The 19,662-nt window shown below is 40.6% G+C and overlaps 1 protein-coding gene across 1 annotated transcript in view; it reads right to left on the bottom strand.

The window, feature by feature from the left end:
- mrpl23 (mitochondrial ribosomal protein L23) overlaps positions 1–19,662 on the bottom strand; it is a 55,561-nt gene that overhangs the window by 22,383 nt on the left and 13,516 nt on the right. The window contains exons 3-4 of the mRNA XM_080871253.1: positions 19,283–19,365; positions 9,737–9,810 (exon numbers count right to left, since the gene is read on the bottom strand). Of these exons, the coding sequence (XP_080727379.1) occupies positions 9,737–9,810; positions 19,283–19,365 (157 nt within the window). The remainder of the gene's footprint in view (positions 1–9,736; positions 9,811–19,282; positions 19,366–19,662) is intronic.

The raw sequence follows: 19,662 nt of genomic DNA, 5'->3' as shown, positions 1-19,662 counted from the left end.
CCAGCTGTGTCACAACTCCTCCATAGTTGCTACTCAGTCTAACTCAGTTTGTTTGTGTCTCTCCCTGCGCTTTTTCACTTTGAGAGATGCCTTCCATGTGGATTGAGCGGGGTGGAGAAAGCGACTGAAAGAAACATGGGAAATGAGCAATTTCGATTTCAAGGAAGCTACCACTTACTCTACAAGTGCTGGTCCAACCCCGTATCTTGTTTTGTTCTGTGGTCGTCGGGTCAGGACAGTGTTTTGGTTTGCTCCAATGCTGTCAGCGACTGGGGCCAAGGAGAGAAACTTTGACAGCTTATTTACTACTTTAAAGAGATCTTGGCCAGCAGCCACATAAACAATAGTAGAGACCTTTCACCTGTTAAATGAGATGACTGTATGGGTTAAAGATATCTGCCTTTAACTTTTACAAAAATGTGCATGTGTGTAAGTGAATCTTTCAGATGGAAAATTACACTGACACTACTATGCTAACAGTGAAATCACTGGCTTATGTGTAAACAAAACAAGCTGCTCATTTCATGACGACTAAAGGCCGGCATCGTGAGAATACCTTGTACCATCTGTGTTCCTGCTCTCCCTTCTGCTGCAAAGTTTTTGCTCATCACCTACTTTCACTACTCTCAGCCTTATGCAGACCATCTCTGACTGTATGAAGTGAGCTTTTGTCTACAGATAAAACTCTGAGCTTGAGTGGGATTTGCACAATCATACCCAACAAAAACATGAACTTACATCAACACTTAGATCCTGCCAGTGAGTCTGGATGACTGTTAATGCACATGGATATGCCATCTTTGATTCTATCAGGTTACAATGACTGGAAAACAGCAGAGACTGGCTAGACCACTCCATGACCTTAATGTGCATTTTCTTTAGCCACTCCTTTGTTCTCTTAGCAATATTGCTTTGGGTCATTGTCATGCTGGAAGACCCATCCGCAATCTCACTTCCGTGTTCTGGCTGAGAGGAAGTACTCATCCACAATTTTATGGTACATGCCCCTTCCATTGAGCCCTCAGTGCAGTGTACACTTAACAGGAAAACAACCCAAAGCATAATGTTTCCATGTCCGTGCTTGATTGTAGGGATGGTCTTCTTTGCGTCATACTCAGCATTTCTCTTTCTCCAAACACAGCAGGTCAAGTTGATGCCAGACAGCTTGATTTTGGTTACATCTGACCACATTACTTTCCCCTAAGCCTTCTGTAAATAATTTAGATGTTCCCTGGCAAACTTAAGATGGGCCTGTACATGTGCCTTCTTGAGCAGGAGGACACTGTGGGTGATGCAATTCTTCAAACCATTATGACATAGTGTGCTAAGAAATGGTGTTCTTAGAGACTGTGGTCCCAACTGCCTTCAGTTCATTTAATAATTCTTTCTGTGCAGTGTTGAGCTGATCCGTACCTTCCTGTAATCATTCTCACCAGAAACGGCCCTAACCAATCTGGCGCCCTAGGCAAGATTTTAGGTGGCGCCCCCCCTACATCAGCAGTGTAGTGTAATGTTGTAACAAATAATATTTCTATTAAATAAGCTTTACTTTGCATTTTAATTAACGTGGGATTATTTTTTGTATTTAGAAATAATAGTACCAACTTTTTTTTTTTTTCAACATTTGTGGCACTGGCGTGGCGCCCCCTGATGGACGGCGCCCTTAGCATTTGCCTATACGGCCTATGCTACGGGCCGGCCCTGATTCTCACCCCACCAGGCATGATCAAGCGCAATTAATGGTCGTTCTCACAAAGCCTCTTGCTGTTGATCTTGTAGCCAGAGGTGCCTCCAGAATTTTTTCACAGGGGTGGCCATATTGGGGGTGGGGGCAGTGCTGGGTAGGGAGTAATGATGGGACCAACAAATGCCAGAAATTGCACATGCTGAAATAAAAAGTAAATGTTTTTATTTCGGGGGGGGGGCACTCCTGCTGACATCCTTGACAGCTCTTTGAGATCTCTCTCTCTCTCTCTCTCTCCATATATATATATATATATATATATATATATATATATATATATATATATATATATATATATATATATATATATATATATATATATTTATATTAGGGGTGCAACGATATTCGTATCGATATTGAACCGTTCGATACAGTGCTTTCGGTTCGGTACGCATATGTATCGAACAATACAACATTTGTAATTTATTTTATCAATTTTCCTTCTGACGATGCTGTCTGTGTTGAGCGCTCAGTGAATCTGTGTTCGACTACTCCGCCTAGGCTGCACTGTCCAGCTGAGCGCTCAACACAGACAGCATAGTCAGAAGGAAGAGCGCAGGGCAAGCTAGCAAGACAGAAGTTAAGCTCTCCTTGCAACAGGCAAATTGAACCTCATTCAGATCTGGCGTTTGGAATTATTTTGGTTTTCATGTGACGTATGACCCTGAAGGTAAGCGAGTCATGGACTAAAGTAAAACAGTATGTTGGATGTGCCATGCAATGCTCAATTACATTGGTGTGAACTAGTGTGTTAGCGCAGTTAGCTCGTTAACGTGTTGGCCGTCTAGCCCCATGCACGGAGCGATCGGCGGTAGCTTGTTAACGGAGTTTTGCCGTGTTGTGGCGTTAAGGTCATTTCAACGAGATCAACCTGAAAGCACTAGTGGGAACACAACGAATATGACTGCACATTTACGCCGACATCATCCTAGTGCAAAGACAAAAACAACAAGCATGCTACTAACTTTAGCCGAGTCATTTAGACAGCTGTTAGCACATGATTCTCCTTATGCTGCTGAGAATATAGCCCAGAAGAAGCGGATAGTATAGCTTTTATTTTGGAAAGAGCCATTTCTCTGTAATAAACTCTCTTTTCCAAAGATGAGTGATTCCTCAATCAGATACAGGGCTCGCAAAATCGCTAGCCCGACGTCCCGGGGCTAGAGATTTTTTCAGTCGGGCTACCAAAATCTATCTCTTCCCTGCCCGTCGGGCTATTGTACGAAAAATATATGTCAATGCTTTTGCATTCTTTCAGAAATGTAGCTGGGTAATTATGTCATTGGCATCGGTGAGCCACTGTCAATATGTGACATATTGAAGTCGCGTTTGAATTTGCGCTTGTTTTTTTGCTTTCACTTTGCAATCGTGCGAACTGTGTATAGAGAGCGACAGCAGTGATCTGTGAGTGATGATAATTTGTGCACCAATTCCTCTGACATCGTCTTATTAATCGTTAGCTTACTATGCAAACATGACAAGTGAAATCTCCCGCAGCTTAAACATGTGAGAGGTTGATCGCGCAGAGAATCGCTGAGCTTATGTGAGTGCGTGTGTAAAAGCATTTCAGTTCTGCTGAGCCAAATAAGACAGGTCAGGGTGAAGAAGTGACAGCCAAAGAAAAGCTTACCACAAAACGGAAAAGTTATGACAAATCAGACTATAAGGAAAAAAGAAAGTGCAGCTTTATGGTTTCATGGACAAAATAATTTCTGTGGCTGCAATATGACGAGCTAAATAACCAGGGCTGCACATAAGTGGTCCGCAGGTGCGCATTCGCTGTCAAAATAAAAAACACGCACAAGGGTTAGGGTTAAATTTAAAAACTATACTTTTGAGTTAAAATATATATTTATAATTTTAATAAACGACAAATTAAAAATGCATGAACATTTTTTTGTATCGAAAAAATATCGAACCGTGACACCAAAGTATCGAACCGAACCGAACCGTGAATTTTGTGTATCGTTGCACCCCTAATATATATATATATATATATATATATATATATATATATATATATCTCAAAATAAATTAAAACTTTTGTATTGTTCATCAACTTTCCATTCTGACGATGCTGTCTGTGTTGAGCGCTCAGTGGATCTGCGCTCGACAGTGCAGCCTAGGCGGAGTAGTGAAACGCAGATTCACTGAGCGCAGGGCAAGCTGGCGAGACAGAAGTTAAGCTCTTGTTGCAACATGGCAAACTGAACCTCCCCCACCCTAATTCAGATCTGGCGTTTGGAACTATTTTGATTTTCATGTGACGTATGACCCTGAAGGTAAGCGCGTCATGGACTAAAGTAAAACAGTATGTTGGATGTGCCATGCAATGCTCAATTACATTGGTGGGAGCTAGTGTGTTAGCGCAGTTAGCTCGTTAACGTGTTGACACCATCCAGCCCCACGCACGGGGCGATCCGCGGTAGCTCGTTAACGGAGATTTGCCGTGTTGTGGCGTTAACGTCATTTCAACGAGATTAACCTGAAAGCACTAGTGGGAACACAATGAATATGACTGCACATTTACTCCGACAGCATCCTAGTGCAAAGTGGAAGCAGACAAAAACAACAAGCACGCATGCTACAAACTTTACCCGAGTCATTTAGACAGCCGTTAGCCCATGATTCTCCTTATGTGTTTAATATGCTGCTGAGAATATAGCCCAGAAGAAGGGTATAGTATAGCTTTTATTTTGGAAAGTGACATTTCTCTGTAATAAACTCTCTTTTCCAAAGATGAGTGATTTCTCGATCAGATAGATTTATTTTTTATTACTTTTTTCAGCAACATTAAATTTAAAAACTGTATTTTTGAGTTAAAAAATATATTTATAATTTTAATAAATGACAAACTAAAAAGGCATGAACATTTTTTTTGTATCGAAAAGATATCGAACCGTGACACCAAAGTATCGAACCGAACCGTGAATTTTGTGTATCGTTGCACGCCTAATATATATATATATATATATATATATATATATATATATATATATATATATATATATATATCTCAATTAAAAAGAAACTACCATAAAAATTCAAGACTGTTAATTTCTTTGTAAGTGAGCAAACTTCAAAATTCAGCATGGGATCAAAGAATTATTTCCTCTCCTGTATAAGAGATGCAATCAAACAACTATGAACATAAAAATTAATTAATTTTTTTTCTCCCAAATCTCTGTAAGCATTATACATGACTCATGTAAGTGAAATATAATAATTTGTACTTGCATTTCTTGTTAACCTCTGCCTTTGGCATCCAGGAAGAGTGAAGCAATGCAGAGAAAAGCTAAAGAACTAAAACAGTTCTCTCAAGAATTTCAACAGCAATTTCAACATTTAGCCTCAGTTGCATTTTTTTCCAGGCACTACTGTGCAGCCACGTAGCAGAGTACTTCCTGCTGTGTATCACTTGTAAGAAAGGTCAAGTGTTATTTCCCCGAAACCATCTGAAGATTTTGTGTGAAAACAACTAAATTTACAACCACTCAGTACAAATTGAAGAGAGAATAACATTTCCTAAAAAGCTGGCAAGATGCATCTTGTATGACAAGTAAGTGACTTAAAGAGTTATTCACCAAAACACTATAAATGTCACTATAATGTTAACTAAATACCAACTTTGAGGATTGTAATCTGACTCAGAGACAAAAAATATGTTTGTTAATATGGTGTTGTTATTGAAAACACTCAATAAAATCTACATCTGTTTTTTTATAAATCTCAATCAATCTGCATGTTTTCATTTCCACCCCCATAATTATCCATAAATTGACATTGACACTATTACAGACAACTGTTAACACATCATTTATAGCATCTGTACCAGTAATTCTTAACAGGTACCTGTAAACTATCACTGTAATATCCAAATCATGACCAATGCTTTAGCTACAGATGACTTATTTTAAGAAACTTCACAAAGTGATTTACAATCCAGTGGAAAGATGAATAGGAGTTAGGAAGGCAAATGCAAATCAAAAAAATGACAGCATTCATCACTAAATCACTAAACACCCCGAAACTAAATGTCTAAATAAATCTCTAAGAAACATTTTACAGAATACAATCTAGGCTGGAAAATAACAGCACAGATGAACTATTAAAATGGTTACAGTGAATTTTCTAAATGGACAAGTGAAATGCAAAATTTCAAAGAACAAGTTTCATGTTAATGCAATGCAATTGCATTTGTCCCTAACCACCAGAAACCTCACGTTAAATTTCATCGAGTGGAAAAAGTTAGCGTTCATCCTTCAGCTTCACTGCGCTAATCTTATGCTAACATAGCTGTTTTGATAGCAATCACGTAGGACATCATTATATACAAGCAAGTCCAACTTCAGTAACCCTGCAAACGTCACTGCTGTTTAGTTTTCTCTCTTCGTTTATGTTGGAAGTGATAGCAGAGCTGTACGTTTGTATTTTTTTCAGAAATCTCTCAGTCAGAACATGCTATATCATGTTTAGGTGAAAATTAGCGAGCTAACTTCCTGCTAACTTCTAACTCCGTTGAATTTAATAAATTCTGTTTTCATGGATGCCTGGATGTTAAACTTAATTGTTACACCTGGTAAAGCAGCAACACTGATCATTTTATTAAAGATGAAAGAATTTAGACAGTTTTTAACTCTCAGTGATGCCGCAGTGTTTGTTTGACTTTGGGACCTGAAGCAGACAGAGTTTTGGACTCATTTTACTCCGCGAGGCTCCTGACTGCGGCAGCTGTAATGCTCCGGCAATCCATCAAGCGGTGTGCTTTCATAGCTTACCAAAGTCGTACTAAAACATTTTTGACAGATTTCTGCGCGCCGTGTACTACATAAAATCGGTTCGAGGTCAGTAAGCACAACCAGAATTCATACATAAGGCACACTGTCGATTTTTGAGAAAATTAAAGAATTTTAAGTGTGCCTTATAGTGTGTAAAATACGTTATACAGAAGAAAAGAATATATCGCGATATATATCATTACCACACATGCTTCAAATTATACCGTGATATGGATTTTAGGCCATATCGCCCAGCCCTACCCTGAGCACATCGGCTTGAGTTAGCCTTCAACTGGGCCAAGTGGTGCATAAAAGCAGTCTGATTTTAAACACATTAGTCCCACTGAAAGCCAGTCAGGCTTAAAAGCAATCTGATTTACTGAAGATTTGTACCGCTGTTTTTGTCACCTCACCACCAGCACCCACCACCCAGTTTCACACACATAGAGCCTCTTTCCCCTCCCCCTGATTGCTCTGCCCAGTCTCTGGACCTCCCTGTTCTGGCACGGCTCCATCATGGCCTTGGTCACCTCCCTAGCTCACCCTTAAAGCCCCTCATACTTGTACACACTTTCCCACACACAATGCACATTTCACACATGCAGAAACAGCCCCCCCCCAGTACTGGGGTGCCCCCTAAGCCTAAGGAAAATGGCCGTCACGGAACCCTGCAAAACGGGAGGCCTCCCCTCAACCACAAACCTAGAGTAAGGAATGAGAGAGGGGGCAAACGTATTACTGCTGCAATATTAGCTGATGTGCAGGGGGAGGAGGGGGGAGACAAGGATGAGGGTAGTAGAACGGGGGTACCACAGTGTGAGCATCTACCCACAGAAAACTCTTCCACATGTGGAGTCAATTAGGCACAATCTTGTTTTCTACCAACTGCTGCAAAAGAAACAAGAGTTTTCTGGGCCTTTGTGTTTGAGAGTGTGTGAACGTGTGCGTACGTGTATACTTAAGAAAGTTAAGTACTATAGGAAAGGGTGAGGAGAAAGCATGTTTTTTACAAAAATCAGCCAGAGAATTTAGACAGGGTTTTGGTTTTTATATCTAGCCATTTAGCAGCAAAGAGACAGCAAATCTTCATTTCTGCATGCAGTTAAGTGTGCACGACTTGACAAACCTGCAACATGAATGTGACTAGGGAGCAAATGACACTCAAAGAAAAACATCTATCCTCTAGGGCTCATTATGCATGAATGATGCACATGTCACAGGTGTGTGTACCCAAGTGTGCGCAGTGTTCTGCATCCTCCTACCTACAATGGTGGTGCATGTCTGGTGAGACAGAAGCGTCACTACTAACTGTGCTGGGAATTCCTGCCACAGACAAAATCACAAGCCACTGCCTTAGTGTTAGACAAGAGGAAGTCTCCCCTTTAAAAGATTCATGGCTGCTTCAATTATGTATCCTCTTTTTCATCCTCTTTTGTCATGTTTAGACAGTTTTCATTATTCATCCATTTCAAGATTGATGGCACCCGGTCGGGTGGGCGGTGCAGTATATACAAGTGTCTACCCCAGTGTTGATTTACCTGGGCAAGATCAAAACAGCAGTCACAAAACAAAAATTGCACAAAACTTGCTTTTCATACAGATCAAAGGGCCATTAATAAGGTGACTTTAGTGATGTTTTATTTTGCAAGTGGTGGGTGAGGGATGTACAAATACTAACAGACTTTAAGCTTTAGTGAAATGATCAAGAATACTCACGTAAAGGTCTGGAGGCAACAGCTTTCTAAGTGAACATGACTGCTCCATCCAACCATATCTCAATATTTGTTGTAAAAAGTCTCATATGAAACCAAAGAGACTGTCTTGCGCTTAACTTTTACCCCAACCCATTTTTCAAGAAGGCTGCCCGAGCGTGTGAGCCGTACGGGTGGGAGCTGTAGCTGATGTAGCTGTTCAAGGATGTTTGTGATAATACCGTAAATTTAATCTGCGATAACAACTTGCAATCCATCCTTTTGGAATGAGCTACCATCATTGATAACATGACAAAGCACAAATCAAAAGCAAGCACAAAAGTAGCATAGATCGTTTTTTTTCATTGGACATTGCAAATAAACGTATAACATGATGGCTTAACATTTTAGTCTAACAATAACTAAAGTAACTTCATCTTGTAACTCTTCAAGAAACTGCACAACATTATCACATAATAAAACGGAAATTAAAAATTATTTCCTAACTAAAATGTTGCCACTTGGGTCAAGCTTTTTGCCCAGCTGCTTAAATCCCTCCTTGTCCACCTGATGCACCAACTGCATCAGTAATTTTCATCCACCGTCTGCTCTTCCTGTCACATGGAGCACAATCAGCGAGTGTTCCCCTGATGCTCGGTTGACTCATTTGTTTACTTCACCAGCTGCTAGTATCTCCCCCTCACATGCCATCATAGCTTCATCTACTCAATGGTGTGCTTCTGCCTCAAAAATTATTATAAGTTTGTTATTTCTACAGTTTTCTTGCATATTTTGCAAAGCCCCTTGCTTTGATTGAGGCTTGACCTCTTGCGGCCAAATGGCTTCCATACTCCTGAAGTATCTCTCCTTTCAGGTAGTAAATTTTCTTCAAAAAAATGACATGCTGCTCTCGCTCTCAGACATATCTGGCCTTGCTCTGTTTTGCGCGCTCTTCACGGTTCATGGTGTAGCTTTATAATTTAAATTACACTTATTTCAATCACGTAAACATTTATTCCAGGATTACCATGTACAGTAGGATATGGCAAAGCCCTGGTGAGGTACACAGGAAAAAGATTCAAATTATAGATATGAGACAATATGATGCGCGTGGTTTATTCTCAAGAACAAAGGAAGAATGTCAGGTAAAGAAACTGTACTTCTCAAGCATGTGTATAAGGAAGAGTGAATTAAGGATGTAGCCTTCAAAGCCAACTGCAGGACAATGCAACATACCCATCTCAACCAACCCCAGTTCTTCCCTTAAAAAAAGCCCACAAGAAAAAAAGATTAAAGTTCAATGCCCCCAAAATGCCCCCACAGTAAGAAACACACACACACACACGAGCGCGCACACACACACACACAGCTGGCCGTCCAAGAAAAAAAAGAGAGCGTTATTGTGGTGAGGTCTCTGCCTTGCACTGTGTACTGGGTAGGAGTCTGTGAGCTATAGCTACACTACACACTAACCAGAAGAGATAGGAGTAGAAGGATAAGTGTGTGTGTTTATGTTTTCTCACCAGCTGAACGTAGGCTACTTTATAATCTGGTTGCTTAACCTTCTGGTTTAGATGATTTCTTTTCTTGTTGGACCCTGAAAAAGAGAAAGAGCAGCAGGTATTACTTTTGAAGGTAAACTAGAAAGAGAACATAGGGACAAAGTGATGATATTTATGAATATAGTGAGAGCATGACTAAGCAAAAATAACAGTATAATGTTAAAAGAAATGAATATCATTATGGCTTATCAGTTACAGACTTATAGTCTCTAGTATGGTACCAGTATTATTCTCTGTGGGCAGTGTTGCAACATTTTTAGCTGTACTACGAGTCAGTCAACAAAACGTGTAAAGCACTAATTATCTGCCCAGAAATTACAACAGTGTGCTCCATTCCTTTCTGAACAACACTATTTTTCTTTTTTTGGGTTTTTTTTTTTAAGCAAGAAGCTCTAGCTACATCAAACAACAAGGGACGAGCACAGGGTGACAAAAGCCCAGGAAGCAGTGGACTTGAGCTTAATTTGTGCTACCACAAATATGTCCATTTGCGTATGCATTTCCCTAGGGAGTGGTATGGAGAGGGGTTTTAAACAAAGCCCTCAAAAATCCCAACTGCACGTTGCTGGACGAGGATGACAACATGTCTCAGCTGAACACTAATTGGTTGACAAGTGAGCCAGAACGGCGAAAGCAGTGACAGTGAAGTTCACCACAAAAAGGAGATGGGGGAAAAAAAATAAGCTTTTTGTATATTTTCAGCAGCTGGCTGACTGACCAACAACAGTACAAGCAAGAGTTTCCCACAGACTAGTTTTACCACATACTTTGTACGCTGTCCCTATCGACAACAGACACTCTCTACAGGTAGATGAGCTGTCCATGGACTGCCAGGAGACTTCCAGTGCATTACCACTGCTGATCCTTAACTTCAGCATTACACAATTTCAAGTCATTGAAAGAACAAAATAATTTTATGTGTTCTTTCAATTTCTCTGGATGGATCTTTGCTATAATTAATTATTTAAATTAATTAAATAATTTCCCCCAGGGATCAATAAAGTATTCTGATTCTGATTCTATCCAAAGGTTCCCTTTCTGGAATCTTGGCTTCAGATAAACTAAAGTGGTTTGTCTGAACTTTGAAAACGAGGTGAAAGTGAACTATTGCAAAAAACGAACAAAGGGTTATCTTCTCTTCATAGTGGCTAAAAGCCAAAGTTATAATTGAAAATGTGTGGAAAAGGACAAACCAATCTTGTTTACCATGTAGTGCTGGTTAACCTCTTTCACAACTGCAGGTGATGATGACATCATCCTCATTCCTTTCAGACCTCTCTGGGTTTGAAAGTCAGGGAACCGGGTAACTGCTGAGTGCGTGCATGTGTAGGGATACCACATGTGTGTGGAGGCAGGCTAGGGACTTAACTTCAAATAAATCAAAGAGATTTTTTGAGGCCCTAGATACAGGTATACACATCTTTACATTACAACAAAAACTACAATGATGACGGATACTAACCAGCGCATCAAATGGTCCATCTCTCCCATATAACTCTAATCTCAATAAGACCCCAGTGGTCAAGTCAACAGGCCCTCTGAGTAACTGCCATTTCCATGGGAACAGTTTATGACATTCAAAAACAAGGGAAACATTCCCCTGTAGTGAGTCATTCGTGAGTGTGTGTCCATGCCTATGTGTGTGTGGTACGTGTAGCTAGTAATCACTAGCCGGGCAGCCCACTGCTCAGGGCTTTCCCTGAGCAGGGTTGTAAAACACACCCCACCACCACCTCCACCACGCTGGCTAAGTGGAGGCCCCTAAGTGGGTGGGAGATGAAGGTAAAAAAAAAAAGTGTGTGTGTGTGTGTGTGTATATGTTTGCCATTAGGTTGCTGAGGAAATCCACAGGGAAATGCTACAACCTTTGAAATAGCAAGGTACGACCCTGACCAGTTCTGTCATAAAACATCGAAAGGTCTTTGAAAACCCACAAACAAGTGCATAATACCTCGAAAAGATATAAAAGAAAGTATATTTCCCTTGGTTTCCTTTCCCAACGTATACAGACACACAGACAGACCTTTCATACAACACTCGCAAACGCAAGCACAATTCCTCCCTCTTTGAGATTGCGGTTTGGCAGCCAGCTATCACGTTACAAATCCCAGACCAGAGGAGTAACCATGGCAACTCCTTCCAAAATACCCCTGCCGCATATGGAGGGAAGAAAGGGTTGTTTTGCGCCCCTTACTCTCCTCAGCTTGCTCCCGTCTTTACACTGCAAATGGAGTGGAACCCCTGACGCAGACAGGGATACCTTCTCTGACGTACCTAAGGATAACCGGGGCCCTCAGCTAGTCTTACTTCTCTGACCGACTCTATCCCCCAAAATCTCCCTTCTTTCCTTCTTCTCAACCAAGGAGCTTTTCTCTTAGCTTCTAATGACACAACTCAAATAAACAGTTCTAATTGGTTCCTCAGACTGCAGGCTAGGCTAAGCTTGGCACCTCTCTCTGCCAGAAGTGGAGGGGTGTTCTCCTCTTGGACCTTCAGAGCTAGCAAAGAAGGGTCTTAGCATCTCTCCATCTTCAAGCAATTCAATTCTCCTTTTCCTCTGTTCTATCATGAACTTGCAGATTCCTAGAATTATACTGAGCCCCTAAAAACTTAAGCCATTAACTCACCCATAAAAAGCCAATAGGATTACTAAATCAATGATAAAACTGGTTTTGGCTCTGAAATTATCCCTGACAGGGGCGCAGGACTCAGGGATTCGAGGTTGGGATGAGGAGGGGACGAAGCAGCAAGTTTATAAGTGAATAGCATGTGTTTATGTGGAGGGAGCATGGGGTGTCCTGGGACAGCTGGAGTGCTGCAGCAGCAGATCGTCAGATAAGCAGCTGTGTGTGTTAAGGAGAAAGGAGAGCCAGGCACGCTAACCACCACCGCAACTAGCCGCTGGAAAACACTCCCGCTGCTGCATGTCAGTGGAAGGCCGTCTACATTGTAAGCTTAAATTGCTAATCACCGCTAACCACTGCTGACAGTCTCCAAAAATGAACCAATTAGACTTTATGTTTCCTAAAACCCTGCTTCTGTGAACCTCAGTGCTATATAAAAAAAACAATTAAAACAATTCTCACAATAGAGAATTAGAATTATCATGGGGGGAAAGAAGAGTAACAATATAACCTCATGTTTACAAATAATTTCCAGTAAAACCAGCACAAGTCAGAAACAGTTTTAAAAGATTTATATTATGGTTTTTAGCTCCTTTGAAAAGTTTTGCAAACTCTTGAGGCTTTTATTGTGAATTAAATAAAAAAAATAAATTAAACAAAAATGAATCGCTGCCAAGTTAAATTTTTAGACGTTTGATAAATTATTTAAAGAAATGTAGACGTGTTTAAATACTTTATAGAAATATTTTTTGCCTACCCTGTAGGACGTAATGAGCTAGTAACATCATGTCACAAGTACCAGCATGTCACAAGTCTGCTATGAATTAGGGCTGAACGATTATGGAAAATAATCTAATTGCGATTTTTTGCCCCAATATTGCGATTGCGATGCGATATGCGATTATTTTTTAAGGTCTTTGTCTTCTGTATTATTAAACAAAGACAAGCAATACATCATATAGTATGGCCAATTCTATATTACATTAATTTTAAACTGTTCTTTCCTGGAAGACAGACCTCTGTTATGATGACATGAGGTGATGCATGAATTGATGACTGACATTTTTATTTAACTTCTTCAATCACAACAGTATATTTGAACATACACAATAGTTTATTTTTAGCTTACAAACATCTGAGCATAAAGTGCTGACAAGGAACCCTGGTGTAAACATTAAAATGAAAGTCAGTACAATGTGCAGATTGCAGAAATATACATAAAAAAAATCAGTGGCTTTACCACACTCAGTTTTTCGACATCTGTGAACTACTAGACAGTCATTCAATTAAAAAATAATATTAAATAAATAAAACTAATAAATAAAAAATACACACATCTTACTGATCTTTGCAGTCAGTAACATTACACATAAAGTGCAAACATAATAGCAATTGTATAAACACACACACAAACACGCCTTTAAAATTTAAAGGCGTGAAATTGGATGGTCTAGTTCTGATTAGCGTCACCGCTGTCTCGGTGGAGTTTAATAAACTCGGCCGTCTGCTTCTTGCTATCTAAAATATAACCAGACACTGGCGTAAATTCTCGACTGTCTCATACTTCTGTTTAATAAGTTTTCTGTTTGACGTTTAGTCAGCTGTGTGAAAACCAAGGAGGAACCCACCCGGGGGATTAATAAAGTTTTATTTTATCTAATCTAATAACTTTAATCTCAGCCAAACCGATTTACTCACGAACAAACAAAACACTGAAAAAAGCCCAACAATAACATTTTTAGGTTGTCTAAGTGACTTATATATTACGTTTAACCCGAGCAGCGAAACTCCGCGGTGATCTGAAAATGATGTGCCGGGAGTTGTGCCGTTCTCGGCCGCATCAGTAACCCTCGAGCTCCCGGCTAGCTGTCGAGCTGGTGGGTAGCAGACGCCTCTGAAAACGTCGAAGCACTTTTGCAAATATGGGATATCTTGATAAACCGAGCAGATATTTGATGTTTACACAACTACTTTCTCGCCTGAAAATATGTTAAAAGTTTATTTTGTGACCCAGAAAGATTAGTATGAGTAATTTTAAAACTTAGTAGCGGCCGCCATTGCTGGAAACTGGAGTTTGGCTGGGCCGCGCTATGAATTCTGGGATATGGTAGTAATTTGGACAGCCTTCGGCACGTCGCTGTGACGTAATCGGTCTACAAATGCGGCCTCAGGAGGATGCAGCCCATGAATTTGGACATGTCCAGAGTATAATCGCAGCCTTTGCGGTTAGAAAATTGCACTTGATCATGTCGCGATATTATCGCAAATGCGATATATCGTTCAGCCCTACTATGAATATGCTCAGTTATTTGAGCAATTTGGGTGGGGGGGGGTAATCTCTGAAGAATAACTTCCAGTGAACATCAAAGTACCGTATTTCCCAGACTACAAAGCGCACCTGAATATTAGCCGCACAAGCTAAAATCAGGGGAAAATCCTGTTTTGTACATACATTAGCCGCACCTGACTAAAAGCCGCAGGTGTTTCAATGTTGACTTATCATATGTAAGAGAATATTATATATATTATATATATATATATATATAATATATAGACACCCTCTCCATCGACGGCGCTGCGGTGGAGAGGGTGAGCAGCACCAAGTTCCTGGGGGTGCACATCAGTGAGGACCTCTCTTGGACCACCAACACAGCATCACTGGCCAAGAAAGCACAACAGCGCCTCTACTTCCTGCGCAAACTCAAGCGGGCAAGTGCTCCACCACCCATCCTGACTACATTCTACAGAGGAACTATTGAAAGTATCCTCTCCAGCTGCATCACTGTGTGGGGCGGTAGCTGCACTGACTATAACAGAAAAGCTCTACAACGCATTGTGAGAACAGCTGAGAGGATAGTTGGTGTACCACTCCCCTCCCTGCAAGACATTTACACCACTCGCCTCACCCGCAAAGCCATCACAATTGTCAACGATGCAACCCACCCCGCGCACTGTCTGTTCAGCCTCCTGCCCTCTGGAAAGAGATACAGAAGTCTCCGCTCCCGCACTACCAGGCTCACCAACAGCTTCATCCACCAGGCTGTGAGACTGCTGAACTCTCTTCCCTCCCGGCTCCCAGCCAGCAGAATCACCAGATTGGCAGAAGTATAGTAGACAGATTGGACTCTACCCCCCCACACTCTCCAACAAGGAAACACTCTCTGAACCAAGAACTGAAAACATTCCTGACTTGCATTGCAATTGCACACACCTGCTGCTATATATATTTTTTTAGTATTCTTTTAGCACTATTTATATTATTATATTACTATTTATTATCTTATTGTTAGGGCTGTTTTTGTTGTGCATCTGCACCTTATTGTTGTCAATGCCTACGCATGGGACAGTGTGAAACGTAATTTCAATTCCTTTGTATGGCAAGTACATTTGAAGAAATTGACAAATAAAAGTATTCTATTCTATTCTATTCTAATATGCACATAGGGAATTGTCAGGAAAGAGATGGCTGTTTGGAGACACACCCCTTTTATTAATATTTTGAAAAACAAGTTATGGGTACACATTTGCATAACTTTTTAGGTATATGTACAAGTAGCGGTAATTACAAGTACGAAACATGTACTGTGCTTCATAAATGAGTAACAAATGTAGTACATAACAATAACCTGCAGCACACCAGAAAAATAGATCCGGACTACCTTTTAGGCTCAGGTGCAGTGACACGGCTTTAACAAGAAGAAAAGTCAGTCATTCACCACCATCTTTCTGCGCACTAAAACCACCAAAGTCCTCTTCTCCAGTGTCGGATACGAACAGGCTCAGGATGGCTACGTCTACACTCTCAGCTCCTTTCCTTCGTTGTCACTTTCAAAACCAAAAAAATCCTCGTTGTCAGTGTCAGAGTCGAACACCCTCAGAAGGGCCGTGGCGGAGTCCTCCTCTCCATCATGCAGCAGTCCAGCCCTTCGAAATCCGTTGGTGATCATGGATGTTTTCACACTTTTCCACGCTGTCAGATTCCACCAGTGGAGTTGAGCATAACTTGCTTTTTGCAAGTTTATCGCCGCTCGTCATCCACGACTCCCACTGAACGCATAGCGCTACTTTGAAGTTTGTTTTTCGCACTACTTGTACGGCACTATTTTGTCTGGCGGATGGACATGTGACCAACATACCACTCTTGAACCCCGATACTGTGTGTCTGATCACATGCCCTTCCGCCAGGCAACGTAGTGCCGTACAACAGCGGAACAAACAAAACAAATCGTCTTACGATATGACAAAAATCATGGACAATCCATAGAAAAGCCGCACCTGACTAAAAGCCGCAGGGTTCAAAGCTTGTGCAAAAAGTAGCGGCTTATAGCCCGACAATTACGGTATATGTTTTTGAAATTCTTGTCCCTATTAAAAATTATGAAATTACATTTACATAATTTAATTAAGTAAATGCATTACATTTTTAATATGGCAGTAATTTGGTATAACATTAAGCACTACACCAGATAACCAAATATGGGGCCGTACAGATAGATAGCACCAGGCAGAAAGTACACAGAAGTAGTTTTGCAAGTTTCAATCAATGCTTTGATCAAACATCCTGCTAGTTACAGACAAGACTTGTTTATACATTGCAAGCAACACTGAAAACATAAGAACTCAATGGGAAAAATCATGTTGATATCTACACTGATATGGACTGGGTAATGTGTTAGGAACAAAAGACAAGTGAATAGTTTAATGAAAATCATCAACCTAGAGAGGGTTGAATTCAAAGACACCACAAAAATCCAAATAAATAAAATGCCGTGGGCGTCTCCATTTTGCCGAAATTTCAGTGCAACAAGTCAAAATGCTTCACAGGAATTTGTGTGGCCCCAAGTGCTTTTATGCATGCCTGACAACATCGGAGCATGCTGCTAATGAGACGACGGGTGCTGTCCTGGGATCTGGCCCAGGGCATCACTGAGCAGTTACACAGTCTAAAGTGCAACATGGTAGCGTCAGTGCCTGTCTACTTTCCCTATATGGGACCGGGCATTGTCATGCACCAAGAGGAACCCAAGACCCACTGCACCAGTGTAGAGTCTGACAATAGTTCCAAGGATTTCATCCTGATACCTACTGGCAGTCTGGGTGCTGTTGGCTACCCTGTAGGGTTCTGTGCATGCCTCCATGGATATGCCTCTCCACCACCAAATCGGTCACGGTGAACAACATTAGTGGCAGGCATTCTCCACAGCTTCTGCAGACCCTTTCACATCTGTCACATGTGTTCAGGGTGAATCTGCTCTGTGAAAAGAACAGGGCGCCAGTGGTAGACCTATCAGTTCTGGTATTGTATGTTCAATGCCAATCGAGCTCTACAGTGCTGGACAGTGAGCACACGGCACACTAGAGGATGTCAGAGTCTCATGAAGTCTGATCGCTTGGTCAGACACATTCACAACAGTGGCCTGCTGAAGGTCATTTTGTAGGGCTTTAACACTGCTCACTCTGTCCCCCTTGCACAAAAGGACCAAATGCCAGTCCTGCTGACAGGTTAAGGACCTACGGTTATGTCCAACTGTCAGAAAAGACCAAGAGGTAAAAAAATGTCAGTGACCTCCACCTGTAAAACCATTCCTTGTTTTGGGGGTTGATTACCAACTCCCTGTGGTACTTAACTGATCAGATCATATTTCCAGACGTTTAACTGACTTGATGCTATACTCTGATTAAAAACTGTTACTTTATTTTTTTGAACAGTCCATTTCGGTACATCTTCACTGTAAGGGTGAACTGTGTTTAGTGTGTAACAAGATTTGTGTACCGAGTTACACATCACAAAAAAAAAGTTTCATATTTAGTTTGCACATAGTCCATTACTTATATGCAAATCTTTTATGTTGTACTTAAGTCATGCATTCGGTTTGAAATCAAAATATTTATACCACGTATGCATGTGTGCGTGTGTGTGTGCGAGCGCATCTACCCCACTGACTCAGAACAGCTGCATTACAACTTTAGGATTTTAATTTGGATGAAATATTTGTGGCTTGGTATTGCATACCAGGAATCAAGTGTTTTCACCACCCTCTCCCAATGTTTTGGACTGACTAAGCCTTTAGACGCATGCAAAGTCATGATGTTTGTATGTTTTTCCACCACTGGCATCAACTGTGTTGGTGTTGCCCGTACAACATCATATTTATGATGCACTAGTGTCATTATAGAAACTGATTAAAATGTGATGAGGGAAAAGAAAGCCAATTATAAACTCAAAATAAATACTTTATTCATCCAAAAAGACTGGGAAATGACTGAGTTACAGCACCAAGCACTTGAAAAACAACTTAGCTCAATAAAAAAATACAATAACACTGAAGAAAATAGCTCATAAAGGTAAATGATTACATTAAATGATGAGCGTAATTAAATGGTTTAATAAATAAAGCGAATAAATATAACATGAATATAAAAAATAAAATAAAAAATCAGTACACACACACACACACACACACACACACACACACACACACACACACACACACACACACACACACACATATATATATATATAAAGAAGGAGCCCATTTTAGCACTATAGTACTTGAGGCTCAAACACCAAATGTAAAGAACATCCCAATCAAAAACTTTTTTCCATTTAAATTAGCTGTCATGGCCGCATTTATCAGAAGAAAAGCAGAAGATTACAATGAAGATGAAAATAAGAAAGAGTAGAAACACCCAAAAAAACGATGGTGCTTGTATCCCATTTAGAGCTGAGCGAACACACTTTCATCCCAAACAACAAAAACAAAGAGATAAGGCCAACCCTGGCAATAACATGATGATATTTTGCGAAACAGTACAATCACTCCAAATTCTGAAAAAGTTACAGGCCCTCTGTGCTTGAGTGCAAAGAAATGAGAAGACTCACCAAACTGTATCCTGGTGCGGACAACTCCCACAGGGACATTATAGATCTTCTCCAAGTAGTTCTTTACATCGTACTTGGTCATTCTGTCCAGATATACCCAGAAAAACAGAAAACAGAACAGAGGTTATGGAGGCTTCCAAGAATAAGGCGTTGCATATGATAAGGATTAATCTGGACGTGTGTTTGGAGACACAACAGGCCGAGAAAAAATCTTTGCGGTTAAAGTCGAGCCCTTGCAGGCTTACATACTGGATCACTGTTGATCATATAATGCCACATTCACTTAACTGACACCTACATAGAAATGATGCAGCTCATTTCCACATTGCATTCCCATAAACTTTGTTGTTATATTATCAAATGTAACGGACAGGACACTC

Source organism: Rhamphochromis sp. 'chilingali' (assembly GCF_963969265.1).
Source record: "Rhamphochromis sp. 'chilingali' genome assembly, chromosome: 2".
Lineage (NCBI taxonomy): Eukaryota > Metazoa > Chordata > Actinopteri > Cichliformes > Cichlidae > Rhamphochromis > Rhamphochromis sp. 'chilingali'.
This window is presented reverse-complemented; position numbering and strand designations above follow the sequence as displayed.